This window comes from Hipposideros armiger, unplaced genomic scaffold (assembly GCF_001890085.2).
Source record: "Hipposideros armiger isolate ML-2016 unplaced genomic scaffold, ASM189008v1 scaffold_25, whole genome shotgun sequence".
NCBI lineage: Eukaryota > Metazoa > Chordata > Mammalia > Chiroptera > Hipposideridae > Hipposideros > Hipposideros armiger.
Genome location: NW_017731375.1, coordinates 6333113 through 6355974, shown reverse-complemented (window position 1 = coordinate 6355974; position 22862 = coordinate 6333113). Strand labels below are relative to the sequence as shown.

The following is a 22862-nucleotide window of genomic DNA, read 5'->3' as shown; positions in this document are numbered from 1 at the left end:
GGTATTCTCTGGCTATTAGGCCCTCGCCAAGTGGCCTGGAGATAAAACCCTTAAGAGCTAGTAGCTGTATTTGCAACATCTCAAAATCTAGCTACCATTTGTCTTTTACTTCTAAAGGGGCTGTTAGCTCAGGTGGGAGACACAAATGGCCTCAGGGAGGCTGGAGCAAATAGCCTCAAGATGAATTTTAAATTGCGCGGGTCCTCTGAGGGCAGCCCCAGGGCCTCATGGTGGCAAAAGTGAGTACCCGGCCAAAGGCCAGGAGAGAAGGCACAAGCCAGGAGACTTCCACCTGCATGGCCACTGCTCCAGGTGCCCTCAGCCCCTTCCATCAAGTAGACTCTGGGTGTCTGCATCCAGCAAAAGTGGGCTGGCTCCTGCCCCCAGCACCTCTCCTACTTTGCTCAAAGAACCTAGTGGCCAGATGCCTTTTTTAATGCCAGTATTGCTCATATTCTCACCTACGGAACGGGCTCCCTGGAAAGAAAGCCCACCCAAGAAATTCAGGGGCTGAGAGACCAGAATGCTGCTGTTTGTTATGTTTTGTCTTTCAAGGATCTACCGGAGAGGCTTTTTCATGAGCTAGTTAATTATGCAAACAAAAGCTGGGTGGGCAATTTCCAACCACCCCATTTTAATATACTTGTACCCCACCTCCTTCCACAAAAGATCTGAGGCTGCAAGAAGCAATTGCTATTGGAATCATGGACTTGAGCGGTCAATTTCTCGCCACCACTGTAGACTCAGACCTTAAAAGTGACCATTCATTAGGGCTCTTTAGTCTGGTAGGCATGGTGGACAGTGACTCCTGCCGCTGAGACCCTGGGGAAAGCCCACTCCAAAGGAGCCTTCCCCACCCCCACCTCTCCTTCCTCTCGACTCAGAGCCGCTGGACGCGCGGGACAGCTGAATCCAACCGCTGCTAGCCTGGTCCCCGCCTCTACCTTCCCTATGCTCATGTGCAGCCGAGACCCCTGGGAGGGAGGCCCTGGAAGCCTAACGGCAGGGGGAGGGTGACCCGGCCCGCACGTCTCCGCACCCCCTCCCCCAATCGCGTCACATGGCGGCCCCAACGAGGCGCGCCGTGTGTCCCACCATGGAGACCCAGGGCCGCGTCGCTGTGGGCAGCGGGCGAGGAAACCTCCCAGGCGCATTACCGCAGAGGGCGCGGATGGGAGCGGGGCGGGGTAGGGGGTTGGGAGTAGGTGCCCGGGCTCACCTGTTCTCCAGCCGGAGGGTGGGGACGGCGGGGGAGGGGCGCGCCTACTCGGGGTACGTGCGGCGGGGCGCACAACCGCAGCGCTGCGTCCCCGCCCTCCCCCAGCCCTGCTAGACCCCAGAGCTGCGCCGTCGGACTGACGGTGCCCGGAGCAGTTCCTGTCCTGGGCCCCGGCGCTGGGGAGACGTGAGCGTGCACACGTACACACACAGCTGGGGAAGAGGCGCCCCGAGCGACGCCCAACTTTCTCCCCGCTTCCGCGAGCCAGCGGAGAAGGCAGCTGGGGGCAATCCAGCCGCTGTGCTTAGGAAGGGAGCTCCAAGGAGAAAGGAGAAGAGATGGGGAGAATCTCTTTGGGTTTGGGGGGATTTTTTTTTAACCATTTCCATCCACTGACTGAAGAGTCGAGGGAACCCGAAGCGGGGCGGCGAGGAGCGCTTTGGGAACATGGAAGAGTGTGTTTGGGGGAGCGTAGAGTTGCTTTCAAGCTCCCAGGCGAGCGACGCTCCACCGCAGGTTGAGTCAGGGCTGCCTGAGCCTTTCTGCCACCCGCCTGGAAATGATGCGAGTCCAGCCTGCCACCTGGATCCCTGCAGCCCGGCCCGAAATCCGTCTGGATTGGGAGAGAGGCAAGAAACTGGTACCCTAGGTGTTGCGAGGCCCACCAAAGAGAGGCAAAAATAAAGGGGGAACATGGGGCAGTTGCTCCGGCCAAGTCCTCTCTAGTGCTTTTGCTCCTGCCTGACATAGTTTGAGGGATTTTTTTAATGCAAAGTGTGACAACGCCAGGAATTCCCAGATGTGCTCAGTTTGCCCCCAGCATCACGGTGCCCAGAAAACTCCTCCAATCTGTCAAGGCCTCGGGGACGGGAGTCTCACTGAATTCCAAAAGGCGGAAAGAGGAAACTTCCCCAGCCTGATGCGGGAGTGATGCGAGCCAGGGGCTCCGGGGGCGCAGTCCCAGAGCAGCAGACCGTCCCCTCTCGCCCTCCTTTGACTGCTACCGGAGCTGCGATTCGCTTTCACTTCAGTCAGTTCGGCCATTGCCCTGCAGCCCCCGCACACGCATCTCCGGCCACACTCTCACACGCACACAAGCGCGTGGCCACCGCCAGGTCGGCAACTTTGTCCGGCGCTCCCAGCGGGGCTCGGCTTCCTCCCGTAGTAGTTGGGCGCAAGCCCCGCCTCCCGGCCGTGTTGTCAAACGGGCCGGGGTCTCGGATTGGTCCAGCCGCCGGGACAACACCTGCTCGACTCCTTCATTCAAGTGACACCAGAGCTTCCAGGGATATTTGAGGCACCATCCCTGCCATTGCCGGGCACTCGCGGCGCTGCTAACGGCCTGGTCACATGCTCTCCGGAGAGCTACGGGAGGGCGCTGGGTAACCTCTGTACGAGCGGCGGCTGCGAGGAGGAGGGAAAAGGCGAGCCAGGAGGAAGAGCGGGAGGAGGGGACGCAGCGAAGGAGGAGGAAGAGGGGGAGGGGAGCACAAAGGTTCCAGGTCTCCGGGCGGGAGGTTTACACCAAGAACCATGTGTTCTGAGCGGCTGGGCCAGCTCGTGACCCTGGCTTTGGTGTTGGCCACCTTCGACCCGGCGCGAGGGACCGACACCACCAACCCGCCGGAGGGTCTCCAAGACAGGGTCTCCCAGCAGAAAGGCCGCCTGTCCCTGCAGAACACAGGTAAGTACGTGAGACCCCGCGGCGGGGGGGGGACTGCTGGGAGATGACACTGGGCACCCATGCAGCGCGCCCCGGCCGTTTCACCCGGAACTGGGCTCCCACCTCGGGCCGTGCAAACTCTTGGGGTGGAACGGGATGTGCAAAGGAGAGCGCGAGGCGAAGCGAGGTCCGCGCCTGGCTCTGTGCGCCCGGAATCTGCACGTGCTGGCAGGGTGATGAGATAGCTCGGGCAGGACTTGTTGCTGTCCTCCCCGGGGTCGAGGGTAAATGAGGCAGCGCCTAACGCGGTCAGTGCTGGCCTTGGACTTCCAGGTCCGGTACAAAGCTTCCTGCTCCATCCTGGCCTGCCCGGGGGAGGCGCGGAGGGTCCCCGCCTCCGGCGCCCGGCTGCGCGCTGCACCAGGAGAACTCTTGCCAGCCAGCGGACCGCGGCAGGACCGCTTCTCCCCCTACTCAAAAGATGCTCAACATCGGAGAACTTTGTAGGCGAGACAGATTGCATGGGGAACTTTCCCCTAGGCTGCATTGCTTTTGGAAAGGGGTGGGGGGAGGGTGGCGTAAAGCGTACCTCTGCGGCGCTGCCGCCGTCCCCAGCTCCAGGGCAGGTCAGCAAGCGATGAAATGGTGACACGGCCCCAACTGTGCGCCGCCACTGCTCAACCGGCTCTCTCCACTCACCAGCAAGCTGCCGAGCAGAGCCAGGCATGCAGGGCACGGGACTGGCCCTTTTCCCAGGTCCGGGGAGAGAAAGAAAATCTGCCTACAGCTCCTTGGCTCTCGGAGCCCCCCCCCTCCCCATGCCCCCTTATTTAGGGGACCTGAGAAGCCGGAGACTGCGTGCGTACGCTCACGGCACGAGCAGGAATGCACGCGTGCCCATTCGGGACTCCTTAAGCCAATGATTCACAGCCCTGCGCGCTCCTGCCCTGCGCGCCGGGGCCGCGCGTGGGATCCACCCGGAGCCTCCCACCTCCGTATGCGGCCCGCTCCTCGGAGGACCCGCGCCCACCCTTCCCCCTTTCCAGCTCTTTCCCTGAGACTCGAACGTAATTCTCGGTAGTTAGTGACCCTCAACAAATACACACCCCCTCGTTCTCTCGGCAGATTTAAACGGCGTGCAGATTATCTACTCTGACCCTGCCTTTCTTCCAAAAGATACTTTTCCGATGTAATTTTGTGGTTGGTTTAAGTCAGGGAAGGGACCGAGGCTTTGCACACGGCAGCCTGGCAGTTAACTCCCCCAGCCTGTCCTTTCCGAGAGACGAATTAGGGCCACATTCTGCGAAGCAGGGCACCTAACTCCGGGGCGCGGGAATGCTAGAGGAGTAAGTGACAACTCACACCGGATCTCTATTTAAAAGGAGCCTCTAACTGCGACGGTTTCTGCAGGCTAGCCCCCATCGGACTGATTCCCGAGCCGGCTCCACACACCACAGCTTCCGGAGCCTGGTATTTTTAATGCGCACGATTTGGAGGCGCTGCCTTAATAGGAATTTTGTTTTGATTTTTAGGTGTTGAATCACGAAGCTGAATTGAAACTGCGTTTTGAACGCTCTCATTTGGGGGTCAGGAAGGAAATGGGGGTCAGGATTTAACAGCAGCAGCTTCAAGTTCCAAGTAGTGGAGGGTGTTTCATTGATGGGGTACAGCAGGGAGGGGGCAAGCTATTATAATAATTTCCAATCTTATTTTTGTCTGTGGGGTTAGAAAGCTGAATTACCTTCTGTTCTCAAGTTCAGGATTCCCACAAATACTTTAATAAGATGGGAAGGATAAAAAATGGGGTGCTCAGCCCTAACTTCTGCTTATGTTTTTTTGTGTGTTTTTTTCCGGTAATGTAGGCTTGGCTAATTTTTTTTTTACAAATACTGCCATTTTTCATAAGTAGATTAAATGGTGAATTTCTTCCCCCCTGGCTTTTTAGGTCCTGAAATAATCATTCTAACTTTTTTTTGCCCCTAGATTTTCTTGTAGTCATTACTTTTATTTCAGCCAACCTCTCCTCATTCGCCAGCATGGCTGAGAATTTTGGATATATTTGTATGTAATTCTCATTTTAGCGGAAATCCAGCACTGTTTGGTCAACGCTGGCGATGTGGGGTGTGGCGTGTTTGAATGTTTTGAGAACAACTCTTGTGAGATTCGAGGCTTACATGGGATTTGCATGACGTTTCTGCACAACGCTGGAAAATTTGATGCTCAGGTAAAAACCCTATAGAGCACAAAGATTGTTTGGGGTTAGTGTAACATGATCGAAATGTTCTTTGGAAAGACTTGTTAACAGATTTCCTTAGCCGATCTTTGTAGAGTGTTTTAGCGCTTGCAAGAGATATTCTAGGTGTGCATCAGGAAGTCAGGGTCTCCCCACTTCACCCCTGGAGTTCTGCTCTCTGGAGCTGTCGTGAAGGCTAAATCGTTCTCCACTCTTGCGTCTACACAGGCAAAGTGGATTGGAGACCAAGTCCAACAATTATCTGAGGATTCTTAGCCAAGAAGACAAAAGTCATGATAAACATCTTGTAAGGGGGCATTTTATGGGGTCACCCAGAACCGACTCTGCAAGGCCCATCACACTTAGGAAACGTAGGTTGAGGGGGGAAGGGCAGAGACTCCAATTATACATTCAAAAGCTATTTTCACCTAATAGGCAAGACTAATGAGACACAAAATTCGGAGAAGTTCACCTTCTCCTGGTGGATGTGGGGGCAGGAAACATGGATAGTTCAGGGCCTGCAGAAGAGCACTTTTCTTCCTCCTAAGCAGCAGACCCTCCTCTCCTGACCTGAAAAGTCAAAACCCTGAATGACTCTCACAATCCCTCCCCCTTTTGCTCTATGTAATAATAAATACAGTCAGGGCCTAACCCACTTCAGTTGTGCCAGGGTCCCAAGGGTAGAGCCCAGTTGCTACGTGGGGCAGGAAAAGAACCCAATAAGCAACCTTATGCCTCCAGTGCCCTCCATCCAAATACATTCCAGATGGCCTGTGGCATGAGTCACACCTTCTTCCCATGTCCTCCCCAGCCTATAGATGCGGTGTGAAGCCCCCTGTTATTCTCTCATAAACTTGCTCTCCCATTTCATTGGAGAGTGACAACATTTGGACGAGGGCAACAGTTTAGGTGGGATTCATTAATGTCACCAGTCACCATCTACTGACATCCTGTAAAGAGCCTGACAAAGCAATGGGGCTGGCAGCCTATACTGCAGAGGATGTAGGGTGTCACGAGGGGAACAGAAACCGGGCAAGAAAAGAGGTAGAGCATTTGAACTCCTTCAGGCTCCCTAATAAAACATCCCTTCTGGATTCACTGGAAGTAGAAAATCCGGAGGAAAGATGTGTATTTCCGGGCAATCTCACAGGATGTCAGGGAGGAATACCAAGAACAGACTGACACAGCCCTCGCATAAATTAATCTTCCCTTTTTTTTCCCTCAACCAACAGGAGTATGTTCTCAAGTTAGAAGCATCCCTTTCAAGTCGGTTCTCAGTGCATAACTACTTCATAAACTGGCACACCCGAACCCCCCCATCCTATTTGGCTCCCACTGGAGAGTTCGGGGGCTGGGGGGAGGCAGGGTTTTGTGACCAGACACTATCTGTAGACATTTCAATTGCTTCCAAAGGAGAAAACCTAAATAAATGCGCTAGCTGGCTTCCTACTCCCAACCTAAACCCGTTTACTTGCTCAGCTCCATGCCTTCCGGGCCTGTCTAAAAACAGAGGGGTGACCTCTCCAAGATAGCTTGCTTCTATAGTAATGGGAGTGTGGGAGGTCCCCGGGCAGGTATCCCACAGTGTCCCTGTCCCCAGAGGTTGGTCAGGGAGCTAAGGGCCACCGAGCTTGCCTCCACACCCCCAACAGCTGCCTCCTTTCGAGGATAAGAACAATCTAAAGGGGTTGCCAGGAAAGAGAACTGTGGGCCAGATGTATGCCTGGCTGCCTGAACCACTCAGAAGCAGGGCGTGTGGGGGAGGGGCTGGCGGCCCGGCAGCTCAGACTCCAGATGCTGCCAGGCAGTGTGCCAGGCGGCCCTTTTAGAAGCAGTAATCCTAACAGTGTAAAGGAGTCGAATCGTTTTCACAAAGGAAAAGAATGCTCCTACTTACAGGACGGAGGAGACCAGAGAATGGGCTGGGGGCCGTAGGAGGCACAAGGGCAGAGAAGGGCAGGCACAGTTAACAGTGAGTCCTCACCTCGCTCGTGGACTCCAAGGAAAAAGGAGCGCTGTAAGATTTGGACAAGCAGGCACTTTCTACCTGGGAAAAACTCTGACTGGGAACCACCAAGGAGTTCTGGACTTATGTCTGGCCAAAATCCCCTCGTGTTCCAGAAAAGTCACCACCAAACAGCCTTGAGGACAGATGGCCACAGAAGCCCCCGCAAGAGGGAAACGAGTAGAGCAGCTGGGAGGAAGGGGACAGATGCGTTAGTCTCCCCAAGTGACATCCTCTGGCCCAACGCCAGAGGTACCATGTCACTCTGGATGCGCCTCCTGAGGTAGCCTCAGCTTGTCACTAGCAAGGACATCAGCCTGAGGCGGGGCCTTGGGGTTCAGTTGTCAGAAAGCTCCTGTGAAAGCCCTAGAAGGGAAAATGTCTAAGCGTGTCACACGGACTCTCTCCTCTGCTTCTCTCTCCCTTCTCTGTCCTCAGGGCAAGTCATTCATCAAAGACGCCTTGAAGTGTAAGGCCCACGCTCTGCGACACAGATTCGGCTGCATAAGCCGGAAGTGCCCGGCCATTAAGGAAATGGTGTTCCAGCTGCAGCGGGAATGCTACCTCAAACACAATCTGTGCTCTGCCGCCCAGGAGAACACGCGCGTGATGGTGGAGATGATCCACTTCAAGGACTTACTGCAACAGGAGTAAGTGCTGGCCTGGAGGGGTTCGGGGACGGGGAGCCTTATTCGGTTTGAGGGGCTCATTTGCAGAGCCTGAATTCTCCTGTCAAATAGGAGCGTTGCCATTTACCTCAGAAAGCTGCACAAGCTCCCCTGGGAGTGCCTTTCCTGCTGACCTTCAGGAAAAACGAAAGAAATTTCCACCACCGGTTTCAAAATCATAGGCAATAGAAACAGGAAATTTTTTTACTGAGCAAGAAACATGTAGGATTCAGAAACACCCTTCATCTTCCCCTCAGCCAGGATCCCAACAGCTCTCTGAGTGTCCCCCGTAGTTCTGTAGGCACCCCAATAGGCCGCCGAGCGCGAGTAACATTGGTAGGCATTTACCAAGTGTCCGGCGTGGTGGCAAGTGCTTCCTGTGACTTTTCCACATGATCCTCACAACAGCCCTGTGGGGGTCCCGTTCTCATCTGCATTTTACAGATGAGGAAACTGAGATTCACGGAGGTAAATCTCACGGACAATGAGAGGCAAAGCCAGCATCGGAGCCAGGCAGTCCAGCTCTGGTACCTACATCCTTCAAGGCCAAACGCTGAAGCCAATAGCTTTCTTTCCTGCCCCCCAAAGCTCTCCTTTCCCTTAGAAGGTCCAATTTACCTTCTCTAATACATCAACGCCCTCCCAGAGAAAACTCAAAACAAATGTCAAAAACTTGAGTCAGCTAAACACCTTTATGCCGAAATGAGGAAATAGGAACTTACTTATTCGAACACTTGAAACTCAGTAATAAACCCAGGATATCTCATTCCTTTAAAAAACATGCCATCGATAGGATCCTAAATTTTGCCAAGTGGTGAAGCCTGTGGGTCTGCAGCTGCTCCTAACAGGAAGCCCCTAACAGGTCACTGGCCCCTGGAGGTTACCATGTCTGTCTCCTTCCTCCGAGACTTAGGGAGAAAGCAAGTTACTAGCTAAGCAACCCAGAACAAGTCATTGCCAGCTTGATGGCACCGTTGGTCTATCCACAGTGACTCATCGGGGCAAATCAGTACAACTTTATGAACTCATGCTCCTTGGTTCGTGCCACAGCCTTCCCCCAGCTATGTCACTCAACAGGCTACTCCCCACCCCACCCACACCTCTTAGATCATGGGGGACAGCAACCACCTCCTGTCACTTTCCACCTGGTCATGAGGTTCTAGGTATCTTGCAACACCCCTGGTACAGTGCTACAATCATAAGCTTCACCGTGACACTCTGCAGGCAGCTCTAGACAAGAGCAAAATAATGGTGCCTGGAGTTACACTAATGCCTCCAAAAATATTTTTTATTCTTCCAAATACCTGTAAAGAAACAAAGCATCAACAACTATAATGCTAGCGATCATTTTTTGAGCAGGCCAGGCCCTCGGCCAGGGACTTTCCCTGGATTATCTCAGCTATCTTTCCCAATAAGGCAGAGATTACTGTCCCCATCAAGCAGAGGAGGGAGGTGACGCTAAGAGGTTAAAGACCTCCTCTGAGATTTGATTCCTACTTTTCAACTTGGGAATTGGTGAGATACGTGGCTGACTCCAGCTATCAGGAAGAGACCCCAAATCTCCTTGTTCCTGGCCTGCTAAAGGCTCACTGGTCCCCAGAAGTGGCCAGGGTTTTTCCCTTTTCTCAAATACATTTCCATTACACCAGGAGGGCGCTGTGAGATTCCCTTCCTCCCAGGCGCCCTGGAAGAGGCAAACAGTGTATGGCTGAAAAAACTCATGAAATTCATTTGTCCTAAACCCACCCACATTCATCCATTAGAGACAGTGTGTTGGCCTCAAGAATGGATAATGGGGCGCTAGTTCATAAGCCTATAATATATTCCTGGAGGCAAGAAACCTGTCTTTTTAGAGAAAAGTCTTCTTTCAGAAAGCTGGAGGTTGTGATGTCCCCCTACCCCTGAATTTAAGAAGCAATAAAGCACTGTGGCTTTCTGGTGTCTCCGCCATGGAAACATGGTCCATGGGGCCATGGGACCCTTAGTTCCAAAGGGCTCCTCGCATCATTTAGAATGAACACATAGCCCCCCACCCCAGCCTGCTCTGGAAATGCAGGGGATCCACCCCAAAAGAATGCCTGGGCCTCTTTTAAGGACACTCACTGTGGCTGCACCCAGGTCCTCTGGCCTCCTGCTAAGCCAGCACCTCTGGGTAGTGGGGTCCACCTAACTCCAGCTCCTCACAAATCCTTACTCCCTCTCCTCTGAAACCATGACTGTGCAGCACACCCTTTTTTCTTCAAGCTGAATTGACTGTGTGTTTTTGTCTTTAACTATTGAACTGATTTGGGTACAAAGGAGCTTGTCAGTCCCCAGAGAGCAAGAAGACAATTTAAGGATGTGTGTGGCATTGGTCGCAGACAAGAAAATGAGAACTGGATTTGCTTTTCACTTTAGAGAGGAGGAAATCACAGTCGCCCCCAGAATCCACATCACCCCCATCCCTCAACCCTATCCCCAAACAGTCTCACGCTGAAATAAAGTGGTTCCCCTCTGCTCCCCTCACCCCTTCCGACCCTGCTTTCTTCATATCAACTGCCCCGGCCACCACACACCCTGTCACTGGGTACTGGCAGCCTCCAGGCACGTCCCCTTCCAAGTATTTTTAAAAATCCTTTAGCCTTGCTGACACCCAGTTGAGAGCTGGGCTTTGTCATTAGACACGGGCTGAGCTTGCAGCCTGAGAAGGCACCACGCCAGCTGGGAACAGGGCTTAGATTAACACACACCCCTCCCCACGGTTTGCAGCTCTCTCCTGCCGAGAGAATGCCAGGGGCAGAAGAGCGTGTGGGCGGCTCCAGCCTTCTCGGGTCCACCTTGGGCTCCGAGAGCTCGCCTGACAGGGAGGCCGCCCTGGCAGAGAGTCCAAGAGGTGGTGCGTTCACCCCAAGAGAGCCCTCCCCTTACTCGGGGGAAATAAACTTGAAGGGGAGCATCAGTTCAGTGTCCCCCAAAGACAGACAGGTTCTCAGCCCCTGCAATTCACTTATCTAGCCCCAGAGACGTGACAGGTCATGTGCCAAAATCTTGACACTACTGGAGCCGATATGTGAACTTGAGCTCCCTGAGGCCGTCGGGTGCTAGTTTTCTAAAGATGGAAGGAAGTTAGCATAGATGGAACATCTCCATTGTGTTGCCGCATATCCTCCCCTCTTAGCCCAAGAAGATGAACGTCATCACTGTCCTTGTCACAGTGAGGGGCCTGCCTTAGAGAGTTCAAGCATCCTGCCCAGCGGCCATGCACAGACCCTCTGACTCCAAAGGCATCAAAAGGCCTTAAAAGGCAGCTTGGTCTTTCAGCCAGAGCACCCTCGTCTCCCTGCCCCACGCCTTCCCAGCCTCGAAGCTTCCACAGGCCACCTTCTCCCGGCTCAGTGTCCATTTTTACATCTATGAAATGAGGGCAGTGCACTCAATTCCAACTTGAGGACCAATTCATAAAAATGGCAGTAAACCACTTCCCAAGTCTTAAAACACAATCTGCGTGCGCTTCCTGCCTAGCAACCACTGCCAATTTGCAAAGAAAAGATCAAATGGGCCATAATGCAGCCACCCAGTGGTCCCAGGCTCACAGAGGAAAAAAGTCCTGCCCCTTATAAGTGATCTCAGAGTCCAGACTGATTTCTCTGCCCAGGATGACGGCCCAGAGCCATGCTGCTCATGGTCAGATAGACCCAGAAGCTTTGCTAGCCGAGGTCTGGGTAAGAATGCCCGTTAGCCACACGAAATATTCCACACCCCACTTGGGGGACTTTAAAAGGCCAGTGAGATGTAAGAAAGGGCTAGTGAGTGGGCCGTGACAGCCCACTGCTGGGGACACCTCTTCCCAGATGGACCCCTCAGTGCAGAAAGCAGACGCACTGCTCCCGTCGCCTACGGCCAGGAGGAAGGTTTGCATGACGTGGTCGTCCCCGCAGCGCTTTTCCTAAAGAAAGACCCAGGGCAGCTGGAATGGCCTGAGCTACGGGCTCTGCCCTCTGGAACCAAGCATGTTTATTTCACACGCAGCTGGCTTTCATTCCAAACACTGGCCCCTCACCGCGGCCCTTACTTCCAGTTCTGGGGAAGCCCCGAGTGGGAGAACAGAGATGCTGAGATAGCCACACGGCTCCCTCCTCAGCATCAGGTGCCAACAAAGAGAAGCTCTCCATGGGAACTGACCTCCCAGGGAGGCGGTCTTCCTCCCACCCCAGCCTCTCCACCTGCCCCCGCCCTCCTCCAGGTGCAGAGGGAATTATATCCTGTAACTTCCCAAAACACCTTTCATCATGAGCCTAAACCAGAGGCCAACACAGACATGAGGAAAATGGTTTCTTGAGAGGCTTGCTTAGAAAAGGCTTTCCTGGGGGAGTGACAGCCCATGCAAAGCCCGCCAGCCCTCTTGACGCCACATGCGAAGGGACAGTGTGAGAACTCCCTGAGCCCTAAATCTTCAATGCCTCCCCCTTTCCTGCCAAAAAGACTCCTCAGTTTGGTATTTAAGGCCCTTCACCATTTGCCTAAGTGTCACTCCTCTGGCCCCCAAGACTCTCCTCCACTCCCTTAAAACCCTCCCACACTCACACCCAAAACACGCCCAGAGCTTTCCCTCCTCCTCTCCTCATCCACACAGCTGCCCGCCTTCTTCCTTTATCCTGAGGACCTGTCACTTGTCATTGGCCCTTTTCCTTGCGATAGGTTCTGTCCCAAGCCTCTAAATCTCTCCAGCGCCTGGCATGGAGCTTTGTACATAATAGCCACTCAGTGAATGGTGGTCAGGACCGGTACTCCATAGCTTACGGGCAAAGGCTGGAAGTAATTCCAGAATGCTCTTCCACCACACCAAACCCAAGCCAAGCATTGGGTTTCCCATCTCTCTCTTCCTGGTACGGTCACTACCCTCAGGCCCATTTGGGAGTGGTTCCATTCTCTCTCTCTCCCTCTCCTCTCAATCTCTAGACCCTATGTGGACCTGGTGAACCTGTTGCTGACCTGTGGGGAGGAGGTGAAGGAGGCCATCACCCACAGCGTGCAGGCGCAATGTGAGCAGAACTGGGGGAGCCTGTGTTCCATCTTGAGCTTCTGCACCTCGGCCATCCAGAGGCCCCCCACAGCACCTCCTGAGCGCCAGACCCAGGGGGACAGAACAAAGCTCTCCAGGACCCACCATGGGGAAACAGGTCACCACTTCTCAGAGCCCAGCAGCAGGGAGGCCAGCCGAGGTGCCAAGGGCGAGCGAGGCAGCAAGGGCCACCCGAACACCCACACCCGGGGCAGAGTGGCCAGCCATGGGGCCCCGGGAACTTCTGGAAGCAGCGAGTGGGAGGATGAACAGTCTGAATATTCTGATATCCGGAGGTGAAACGAAAGGCCTGGCCGGGAAACCTTTCCTCCACGCCGTCCATTTTCTTCTCTATGGACATTCCAAAACATTTGCCATTAAAGAGGGGGGATGTCACACGCAGGATTTGGTGGGGATTGCGGACTTGACGAAGGTGTATGTTAGCAGAATGAACAGGTGAGACGGAGGCAGCAGTACGGCCTCGGCTGGCCCCGGTGGGCTCCACACTTGCACCTCCTGAGGGAACGTGCCACGTGTTCTCCTTGCGATTTTGTCTTCTTTGCATCCATGGAGCCACCGAGCGGCCTGCGGTTTCCTCTGCTGGGGGGGACGGTGGGCCGGGGAGGGGGCAGGGGCAGCAGGCCCACCTGGGCTGGACCACACACTTGACGCTGGGTTCGCCCCACAGCTTCTAGTGCTGTCTTGGTGGAGGGCGGCTGGGTTCCGGGGCAGGAGTAGACGTGAAAATCTCGCTGGGAATGAGGGGGAGCGTGGAGAGGAGGCAGGGGCCGTGGGGGTGCTTGGTGCCAAACGGAAGTTCAGCTTCTTGCATGGGACCTTGAGGTTCGGAGCTGCTTGCGGGGGGAGGGCCAGGGTTCTAGGCGTAACTTCTGAGCCGTTGTTCTGTGCAGGGACCCTGTCCAAGGGAGCGGCCCCTGTGTGTTTGTATTTTAACCACTGCTTCCAGTCTCGATTTCACTTTTTTATTTATCCAGTTACATCTACCTACTACATATCTGTCGTCTAAATAAATGGCTTTCAAACAAAGCAACTGGGTCATTAAAACCAGCTCAAAGGAAAAACAAACCAAAAAAAAAAAAAACCAGTCCATGTTTAGGGGCTGGTTTTTGTTGTTGTTGTTGTTTCTTTTTTAAGTGCTATTTTAAAAGGAATTCTAGAGCAATGTCGCTGTGCACCCAGTTGCCTGACGTGGGCTCTCGTAGCCACTTACGGAGAACCCCACACCTGGAGGAAGATGAACAGGAGGAGAACGTCTGACAGACTCTCCCCACCCCTCGGCATTTTGTCACCTCACCTCAACCCTCAGCCAAGACGGATAAAGCACGGTAGCCTGGATTCCGGGAGGCCAAGTTGGAAAGCTGACTTCTCCGCGCTGGAGGATGGAAAAGGGGACCAGAGAAGTAAGGCCACTCAGTGAGTCCCATCGGGAAACGCCAACCTTTCACACACACGGAGGAGACAGCCGAAAATCGCTGAGGGACAGGATTTCCCAGATCCAGATTGGAAATGTAGCCACGAGGAAAGGCGTCCGAGTGGACAGAAGAAAGGCAGGGAGGACAGACAGAGCTAAAAATACGAGGAGAGGCGGGAGAGGATCACAGCACAGTGTCAGCAGGTTTCTTGCAGTTCCTTAAAACATTCCAGAGACAGGCCTCTTCTTTTCTCCCCTCATATTTATCAGAGGTTATCCTTTCTTACATCCAGCACTGCAAGAGGGGCCCAGGAGTACACGGAGGGGACTCAGGTTCTGGGCCAGGCCCTCCTAGAGCAGGATGGGCAAGGTTTTTCTGTAAAGGTCCCAAGAGCACACACACCATTTGCAGTTTGGCGGGTCATGTGGCAACTACTCAACTCTACCGTTTAGCACGAAAGCAGACATCATAGATGCCACGTAACAGGCTTGGCTCCACACCAACGCAGCTTTGTTTAACAGACCCACCTGGATTTGGCTGTTGGGCCTGAGATGGCTAACTCCTAGTGAGCAGGCAAAAAAAGTATGCATCCTCCATTTATATCAGCTCATAACTCTCCCTCAGAGCAACCTGAGGCCAGAGATAAAGAAGCTAAATTTACCTACTCTAATATGACTTATTAGAGAAATGTCCTTACCCAAAACACAGCTAGTCATTATATACCCCAAATCCAGTCTCCTTGCTGCCAGGACATAGTGCCAGAGGGTCACTGCCCGCCCCCCAGTCTCACCTATGTTGGAAAGGAACCACTTGGGTGCTGGAGACAGGGGGACAAAATGCTGGGAGAGGCACCTACAAAGAGCTGGAGCAGCAGAAAGCAGGAGATGGTGCACTTAAGCCAGCTCTGCCCGCGGGGGGAGAAGGACCGGTGTGTCAGGCTCTGCCATGGAAACCGAGCGTAAACCGCGGCTGTCTCATGCCATGGGCCACTGCAGCGCGCCGACTGCTTTACTGACATCACTCAAAAGCTGAAGCAATAACATTCTCCCGCGTTGCTGGGTCAGCTGTTCATTTGTTCTCCGGCTCCCGGGCTGGATGTGTGCAAGGCATCACTTTTATATTTCCCTCAGTGTCAATGTTTTATGTGTTCACCTACTGATATCCCATTTGTTGCTTCTTTGTACATATTTGTCATTTGTATTTATTATCTCAGTGTTTTCCCCTTAAGGCATAAAATTGCTTACTGGGCTCATTTCAACCCCTTCACTGATCTCTGATGTCTATTTTTCATGCCACTGGTTTGCTTCTTCCCAAAGGTCAGGTAGATAGCATTTCATGCTGCTTTCTCATGTGTTGAGGCATACACTAGTACTTATTGCTAAGGTTCTTTTGCTCAAAACTGAGGAACATCTAAATTCCTGTGAGTGGTGGCAGAGGCATTTGTACAATCTAAAGTGTAAGCAAAGCCAGCATTAAAAATAGAATCTTAACTGGGGCTTCGTACTTCATACAAATTTACTGAGGAGCCTTCCTTTGAGGAAGGATGTGGAGTTCCAAATAAAGATATGATGTTTGTTTTGATCTTTGCATCTTAACAAGATGATCTGAACACACCTCTCCTTTGTATCAATAAATAGCCCTGTTCTTCTGAAAGGAGAGGACTGAATATAGTGAAACGCTGACACCCAAAATTAAATAAATACAGAACACCAGCCCAGAACAGTGGTCATACTTTGACACATACACACAGATAGAGAAAGAGAGAAATTTAAACTCGAACCGAGCAAAAGGCTTCACTACAACAACTTGGAAAAACAATGCTTCCCAGGCCCATTTCCTAAGGAAGAGCAACCTCGTCTGATCTCAGAATTGGCACCACGTGGGCTCGCTAAGTCATAATATCTGTTTCTGTTATGGATGTAGGCAGACAGGACCTGTACATTGTCACATGGCATCAATTTGCTCCAAGCATTAATAAAGGTTTTAAGTAAATGGCTTCCACTCGAGTAACGTTATTGTCTGAGAGGGCTTTGGAGAGCCCGTGCAAAGGAGGAGGGCTGTGAGCAAGTGGGCTTTGGGGTCCCTTTTAAAGGCTGGATGTTCAGTTTACAGGGAAGGGAACCAGGTTCAGGAGATCACGCCGGGCTCCTCCATCACAGGGACTCTGGCCAAAACCCAGACCAAGGGGAGACAAAATGCCATGCAGCCAGCCTAGAAGCTCCAGCCCCGTGGCCATTAGAGAGGCCCTTGCAGCTCCCTCTGGTCTCCGCGTTGCATCTGCCCCGGGGCCACGCCACATTCTTCCAGTCGGAGCCTGCCGCATAAGAGCGTAACCACTCAGAGGCCTGGCCCAGGCAGGGGTGCTCACCCCCTCCTGCCAGCTTTACTTAGACTGCTGCTGGCATTCCTACTGTGTGCCAGGCACCGTGCTAATCATGTGGCGTACATTATCTCATCCTGACTATGTGCCACAAGTAGCAGATATTATTATCCCATGTCACAGGTGAAGAAACCGAGGTATAGAAAGGTAAAGAGACGTGTCCCAAATTGTGTGCCTAGTGAGTGGGGCGTCTGAACTCAAACCCAGCTCGGCGACACTAAGCCCACATGCTTTACCCCCCTTTCAGGCCCAGATTCTCCACATTCGATTTATTTTTAATTTAAATTGATCAGTATTATTCCTATTTTACACGAGGCTTTAAGAAAGAATAATTATACTCTTATGTTTATAGTACCCGGCCTCTGGGTAGATCTGCTTTAGAACAGAAAGGAAAACTGATTCTCTCACCCGTCCTCTCTGCAAAGACTCCAATTTTGGTTCAGATAAGGGAAAGCAGGAGAATCGTGGAGTCTCACCGCTTTTCCATGCATGTGGGTAATTTTTTAAAAGGCTCTTCTCAGCTGCAACGGATGAAGCATTTTGGGAGCGGCTGCGTTTTGTAACCATGCAGTGAGAACTTTCTGCACTAAACCCGCCGGGTCACCAGTCCTGTCTGAGAAGCCAGGCTCCCCTGAAATCTTCACCATCATTAGCATTCATCCCCATCACGATAGTTGCAGTTTCTTCTGGAACTGTTAATATACCCCATGTGCTGCCTGGTGCTTTGCAGGTATTATTTCTAAGCCCCATTTTACACATGTAGACACTGAGGCTCAAAAGCATCTGAATATGCCTAGAGCCGGTCACAAGGCTAGCGAGCTCTCGGGGTGGCACACCAACCCACCCCAGGGCTCACTCTGCCCCATCTTACTCAGCATCTCTCACCCCAGGTGTCCAAACGGGAGTTAAATACACCGAGTTCAGAAAGGCAGCTGCCTCCCCCAACCCTCAGGGACGGCTCCAATCCATCCGCTGGGGAATGGTTAGGCTGTGGGAGGAAGAGAGCAGAAGGACTTCCAAATACGCTGGGATTTTAGCAAAGTTTCCAAAGGAAGCTGGAGCTGCGCGCCCCAAAATCTGGAGACAGAAATCTGAATTTGTTCTAAAGTCAACAGAAAAGAAAGCCCCCCGCTGAGGAGGGGAGAAACCTTGGCCAGAGAACAGGTTTCATGCGAAATTAGTTTTTGTGGGTGGAGAAGAAAAGAAAAGAGCAATAGAAGCCTTGGGCTACGAGTCCGACGTTGCTGCTTGCATAAGCAGTTCAGTTTTTTATCACTCCCCCAAAAAGAACACACATGCAAAAGTCACTCCCTAAACAGAATGGGGGTGAGGGGAGCCACAGAGGCAGCCTAAGCTTGTGCATGAAATGGGCCCCACCAGGATGAACCCTGCCCTTCCACAGAGCCCAGCATGGCGGTACCTGAGCGTGTGTGCCCGCCTAGCCACCACGTAACACTGGGTCTGCCCAGATGAGCTCAAACTCGGGAGAGACAAGGAGGCTCCTCTGAGGAATTCTCAGAGGCAGGGCAACTGTTCACAAGCTACACAGAAGAATCGACGTTTCCATTTTCCATCAGACAGTTTCTGGGGTGTTTGACAGTTCTTAATGTAAGGGGGAGGGCCCATGTAAAAAGAACTGAAACCCTAAGGAGGATGAGACCACCAGCTGCTCGCTCTCCTGAGTCAGGAATAATATTCAGGAAAGGACTGAGGGCGCCTGAGAGGGCTTCGTGCCAGGAGAATGACCAGGCCCTAGAATTCTGTCTCGGCCGTTTATTGCTATGTTAACAAACTACCCTCAAAACTTAGTAGATTGAAACAACCATTTTACTGTGCTCACAGTTTTGTGGGTCAGAAATTTAGAAAAGGCTTAGCTGGGTGGTTGGTCTCTTTTCCACATGGCATTACTGGGGCAACCGGGGCTGCAGGGTCCCCTTCCCAGATGGCCTTTTCAGGAGGGCACCTCCGTCCCCCCAGTCTCGCTCTGTCTCCCCCTCTCTTCCTCTCCACATGGCCCCTTATCCCCTAGTGCTTCTCAGAGCACAACCATCTCAGGGTAATTAATTTCCCTCTTCAATGGTTGGGGACTGGACCCCCCAAGAGAGGTGGGAGGGTTTTTACAGCACATTCCTCAAATCTAAATGAGGGTTTTGATTTCATCCTTGGTACTGTAACCCCAGGATTTGAACACCATGATGGCAGTGACCACGTCACTTTTGCAGTTTCACATCTCCCCAGCAGCCCCAGCATTGCACAACGTGATTGAATGAATGAATGAACGAGCGAGTGAATGAATGGAATCTCTTCTCTAAAAGGTGCAAATTATCAAATCAGATAAGTTTCAACTCATTTTAAATCCTGCAGTAAATATATCCTGTGTTCTTATGAAGGGCATCGACACGTCATAGAATCAGTGAGTAGGTGTCAAAATTAAAAATCACTGGGAAGCCTATCATTTTGGAGTCAGGAGTCACAGATGGAAATACCAATCCAGCCACTTATTCATCTTGTACCAGGTAAATCTTTTTTTCTTTAAATAACAACCAAAAAAATAAATTGGGACTGGCCTTGAGACCTTGGCAAATCAGTTCAACTTTCCAAGCCTGTTTCCTCAGCTACAAAATAAGGACTCTAACAGTCCCCCTGCTTCCTTCAAAGCGGTGGTGAGGATTAAATGACCGAGGCTCTATGAAAGCCACAGTACATAAGAAGTGCTTTGCAGACTCAAATGCCGTGTAAATGGCAGGCATTATTTCTCCTGGCCGTTTTGGAAGGCTCCCGCCTAATGCCGAGAGCACAGATGGGACCAGCTGCCACATCCTTCCCCATGTCCTGATGGCTCCCCGAGGCACAGGACCATCTCTCATGACCAGACAGAGGATTAGATGGGGACTCTCTCTAGGGCGGAAGCACCGTTGGCTCTCACCATGTACGAGTTCCAAGAGGAGCTCTGAGTGGCGAGCCTGGCAGGACAGCAACAGGGCCATGTGGGGAGCAGAGGGCCTTCCTACCAGGCTGTCTGCAAACCTCAAGGCGAGGTACCCACAGAACAGCAAGTATTAAAGCTCCTTAATGAGAAAGGAAAGCGGAGGCTGACAGAGGCCGGGGGAGGAAAGCGATTCAGGGCCAGAGCCCACTCCACTCCGTGCCAACGTTCCTAAGAGTCTGACATTTGGAAAAGAGCTGGCCTGGAGGAGCCGAGGATTTAGGACAGGGCTCCTTCCGGCTCCCGGGAGTGTCAAGAAGAAGAGGAGGAGGAGGAAAATGACTCAGCTGAAATGAAGAGAAATGTATTTTTAAAAAGCACAACGATGAAAGGCACAAAGGAACGAAATGCAGCCCCAGGATGGGGTCCAAATGCCTTCTCAGAGGAAGTGGGGCAAATTTGCAAAAAGCCAGAGGGCTCACTAGGGTTTCTAGACCAAGAATAACACCACGCAAATGGAGACAGCCCCGTGGCTTGCCAGGCCCGTGGGTCCCTGGGGGGCCGGTGCCCACCTCCACCGGAGAAATGCCAAACTGACCCGCAGGGCAGAAGCTTCTCCACTTTAGATTCTAAAAATGATGTGAGTTCTGTCACAGAGGAGTTAGGTAGAAACCCAGCTCCCAGGCAGGCTCATAGTCACCTGGCAACGCAAGGCTGGGAGCAGGGGCCGTGCCCACCTGCCCTTGGCCCATTCCATCCACAGAGCCACAAGGTGGGGGCTGGGGGTGGTGAGGGAAGGGAGGTGGAATGAGACTCCTTCCCCAGAAGTTGGCACAACCCCGTCCCTCCAACAGCCAAGTTCCGATGACCCTGATTGCAAAAACATCATTTTTGAAATATTTAATGGAGAACAAGCGTGCTAATGAGGAGAGAGATGAGAACAGAGAGGAGTCACCGGGTGACAACGCTGCCTCACCCCTCCCCCGGGTCACCCACTAAGTGTTGGGCTCACGCTGGGGTTCCACCTCCTCCCTGGCATGCACTCCGTGGAAAGCCCCATTTCTAGCACAGGGGAGTCTGGGAAGCAGAGTTCAGCTCAGCATGGCTCACGAACCGTGACCCCTCCCAGGAGCATGTCAACCCTGCCGGACTCTAAGGGTCTCCCAGTGTGTTACCCAGAGGCTTCGGCCACTGGGAAAACCATCAACATTGCGTTCTCCTGGGAGGATGCAGGGTGGGGAGGCCAGCCTGGCTGGGAGCACAATGAGGGATGCGAAAGAGGACCGATGGGGGCCAGCGGATCGAAGCCCACTGCCCCAACCCTCCGAAAGCAGGGCAGGGAAGGGAAGCTTTCCCCAGCCCTGGTGAGAGCCTGCCTGGCTGCATACCCTACATCCTGACAGAAAACAGGAAACCTGCAGAGAATTCGCAGCCCTTCAGAAGCTGGGGCCCAACCGCACCTTCAAAGAGAGAAGCCATTCAAACGGAGCGGCACCTGACATGGGGTCCCCAGCCTCCGCGTGGCTGCAGCTACGCAGAAGCCATGGGGCCAGCTGCCCTCTGAGTCCCCTCCCTGCCAACCCTGACTGCTCTGAGCTTCCTTTACCAATCTCTGCTTTTCTACACAGACACCCAAAGGCATACGTGTATTTCCAAGGCCTGGGCCTCGGAGGCTGTGTTGGTTAGGGGAAGCGAGACAAAATTAAAAGTGTGAGAGATAAGTTGGGGAAACGCTGTGAACAGTCAAGTGGGAGAAGGAACCGGAAGATAGAGCCTCAGAGCACAGTGCAGGCCTGACACGGGCGAAGGGAGAGAAGGATGGGAGGATGGCGGGCAGGACTGTGGCTCAGCTCTGAGGAAGTCTCAGCCAGGAGGAAGGGGAGCCCAGAGAAAAGGGCCATCAGAGGGGGCTTAGGTCAGGCAGGAATGACCCTGTGTGCTCCGTCGTTGCTGGGAGCAGCCTGGGGGGAGCATGGCTGGGCCTGAACACTGTGATGGGCCCTGAAGCATGGGCAGGGGGACGCTGAGCTAACAGCACCCTTCACACAGCGGGATCTGAGCAGCACACTCCTGTAGCTACCTGACAGCCAACACTTTTTCAAAACAACCTTTAAACAGAGCACTACCCTCAGCTCTTGAGACAGGTTACACCCACAGCCAGCCCTCTGGCAAGAGGCTCTTGTGAGGAACAAATGAGAGACGAAGGCAACAGGGACTGGCAAACCAGGAGGCCCACACCAGAGGCTCACAGAATGGTGGCTTGCAGGTCAAATATTGCCTGGAAGTATGTTTTGTTTGACTCACATATTGATTTTTTTTAAGCCAAATTAATGACCAGCATGTACAAGCCATGAAAACTCAGACTTCCAGCTTCTCTTTAAGAACAAAAACATCTACTAATCCTGAGCCCACGTTCCAGTTCCCCACAGTCCTCAGCACTTTCTATTGTCTCACACCCTGCCTGCTTCACTCTCCTACTAGGCCAGGCTGGCCCCTGGAGGACCTCCTGCCGACACTCATGGATGCATCTAAGCCATTCACGGTCATTCCTTGGCTCAGGGGGATTTAAAGAGGAACATTTAGAAAACCTAAAAAAGAGCTTTGGGAAATTAAAAGAGAGAAAAATGAAAAATTCAGTAAAACAGCTGGGAGATCAATTTGAAAAACTATCTCAAAAAGAGATGAATTATGGAAGACAAAAGATAAGAAAGAGTGAGATCAGTCTAGGAGGTTCAACATCCAGCCAGCACGAGTTCTGGAATAAGGAAACAAAGAAAATGGCGGGGAGGAAATTATCTAAGAAATTAGTACAGAACTAAAGGAAAAGAGTTTTCAGATTGAAAAGGCCTAAAGAGGACCCAAGACAGTGAATGAAACTCCCCAAACAAGATGCATTCTTGTGAAATTTCAGAAGTCCTAGGGATAAAGAGGGAAATCCCAAAAGCTTCCAAAGCGGGGTGGGCGGGGGGAGAGTTACATAAAAGAATCAAGAGTCAGTACAGCCGCAGGCTCCTCCACAGCAGCTTTGGAAGCTGGAAGACCCAGGAGCAGTGCTTTGGCCCTCTGAGGAAAAGGAATTCTCAATCCAGTCAGGTCCTCAATTAAGGGGAGTACAGTCTAGGTATTATCCAAAGGTGCAACGTCTCAAAACATCTCTTTCTCAAACGTCCTTTCAAAGGAAGCTCCCAAAGGCTGTGCTCCACCAAAATGAGGGAGTAACCAAGAACAGACACAATCTGATCCTGGAAGCAGGGACCTAGCGCAGGAGAGGCGGAAGGTACTTCCCAGGGGGAC

At 52.6% G+C, this 22862-nt stretch overlaps 1 protein-coding gene across 1 annotated transcript; it reads left to right on the top strand.

Moving 5' to 3' along the window:
- Positions 1–1226: 1226 nt before the first annotated feature.
- STC2 (stanniocalcin 2) lies at positions 1227–13932 on the top strand. Its single transcript, XM_019635975.1, has 4 exons — positions 1227–2903; positions 4964–5106; positions 7559–7770; positions 12727–13932. The coding sequence occupies exons 1-4, from the start codon at positions 2753–2755 to the stop codon at positions 13127–13129; spliced, it is 909 nt and encodes a 302-aa protein (XP_019491520.1). The 5' UTR covers positions 1227–2752; the 3' UTR covers positions 13130–13932.
- The last annotated feature ends 8930 nt before the right edge of the window (positions 13933–22862 follow it).

What these genes read in the sequence shown, in the direction of transcription:
- STC2 (XM_019635975.1), top strand. Translation starts at nt 2,753, where the DNA reads ATGTGTTCTGAGCGGCTGGGCCAGCTCGTGACCCTGGCTTTGGTGTTG. An exon ending in CCTGTCCCTGCAGAACACAG is followed by an intron (nt 2,904 to 4,963) that starts GTAAGTACGTGA and finishes TTCTCATTTTAG; the next exon opens with CGGAAATCCAGCACTGTTTG. An exon ending in CTGGAAAATTTGATGCTCAG is followed by an intron (nt 5,107 to 7,558) that starts GTAAAAACCCTA and finishes CTCTGTCCTCAG; the next exon opens with GGCAAGTCATTCATCAAAGA.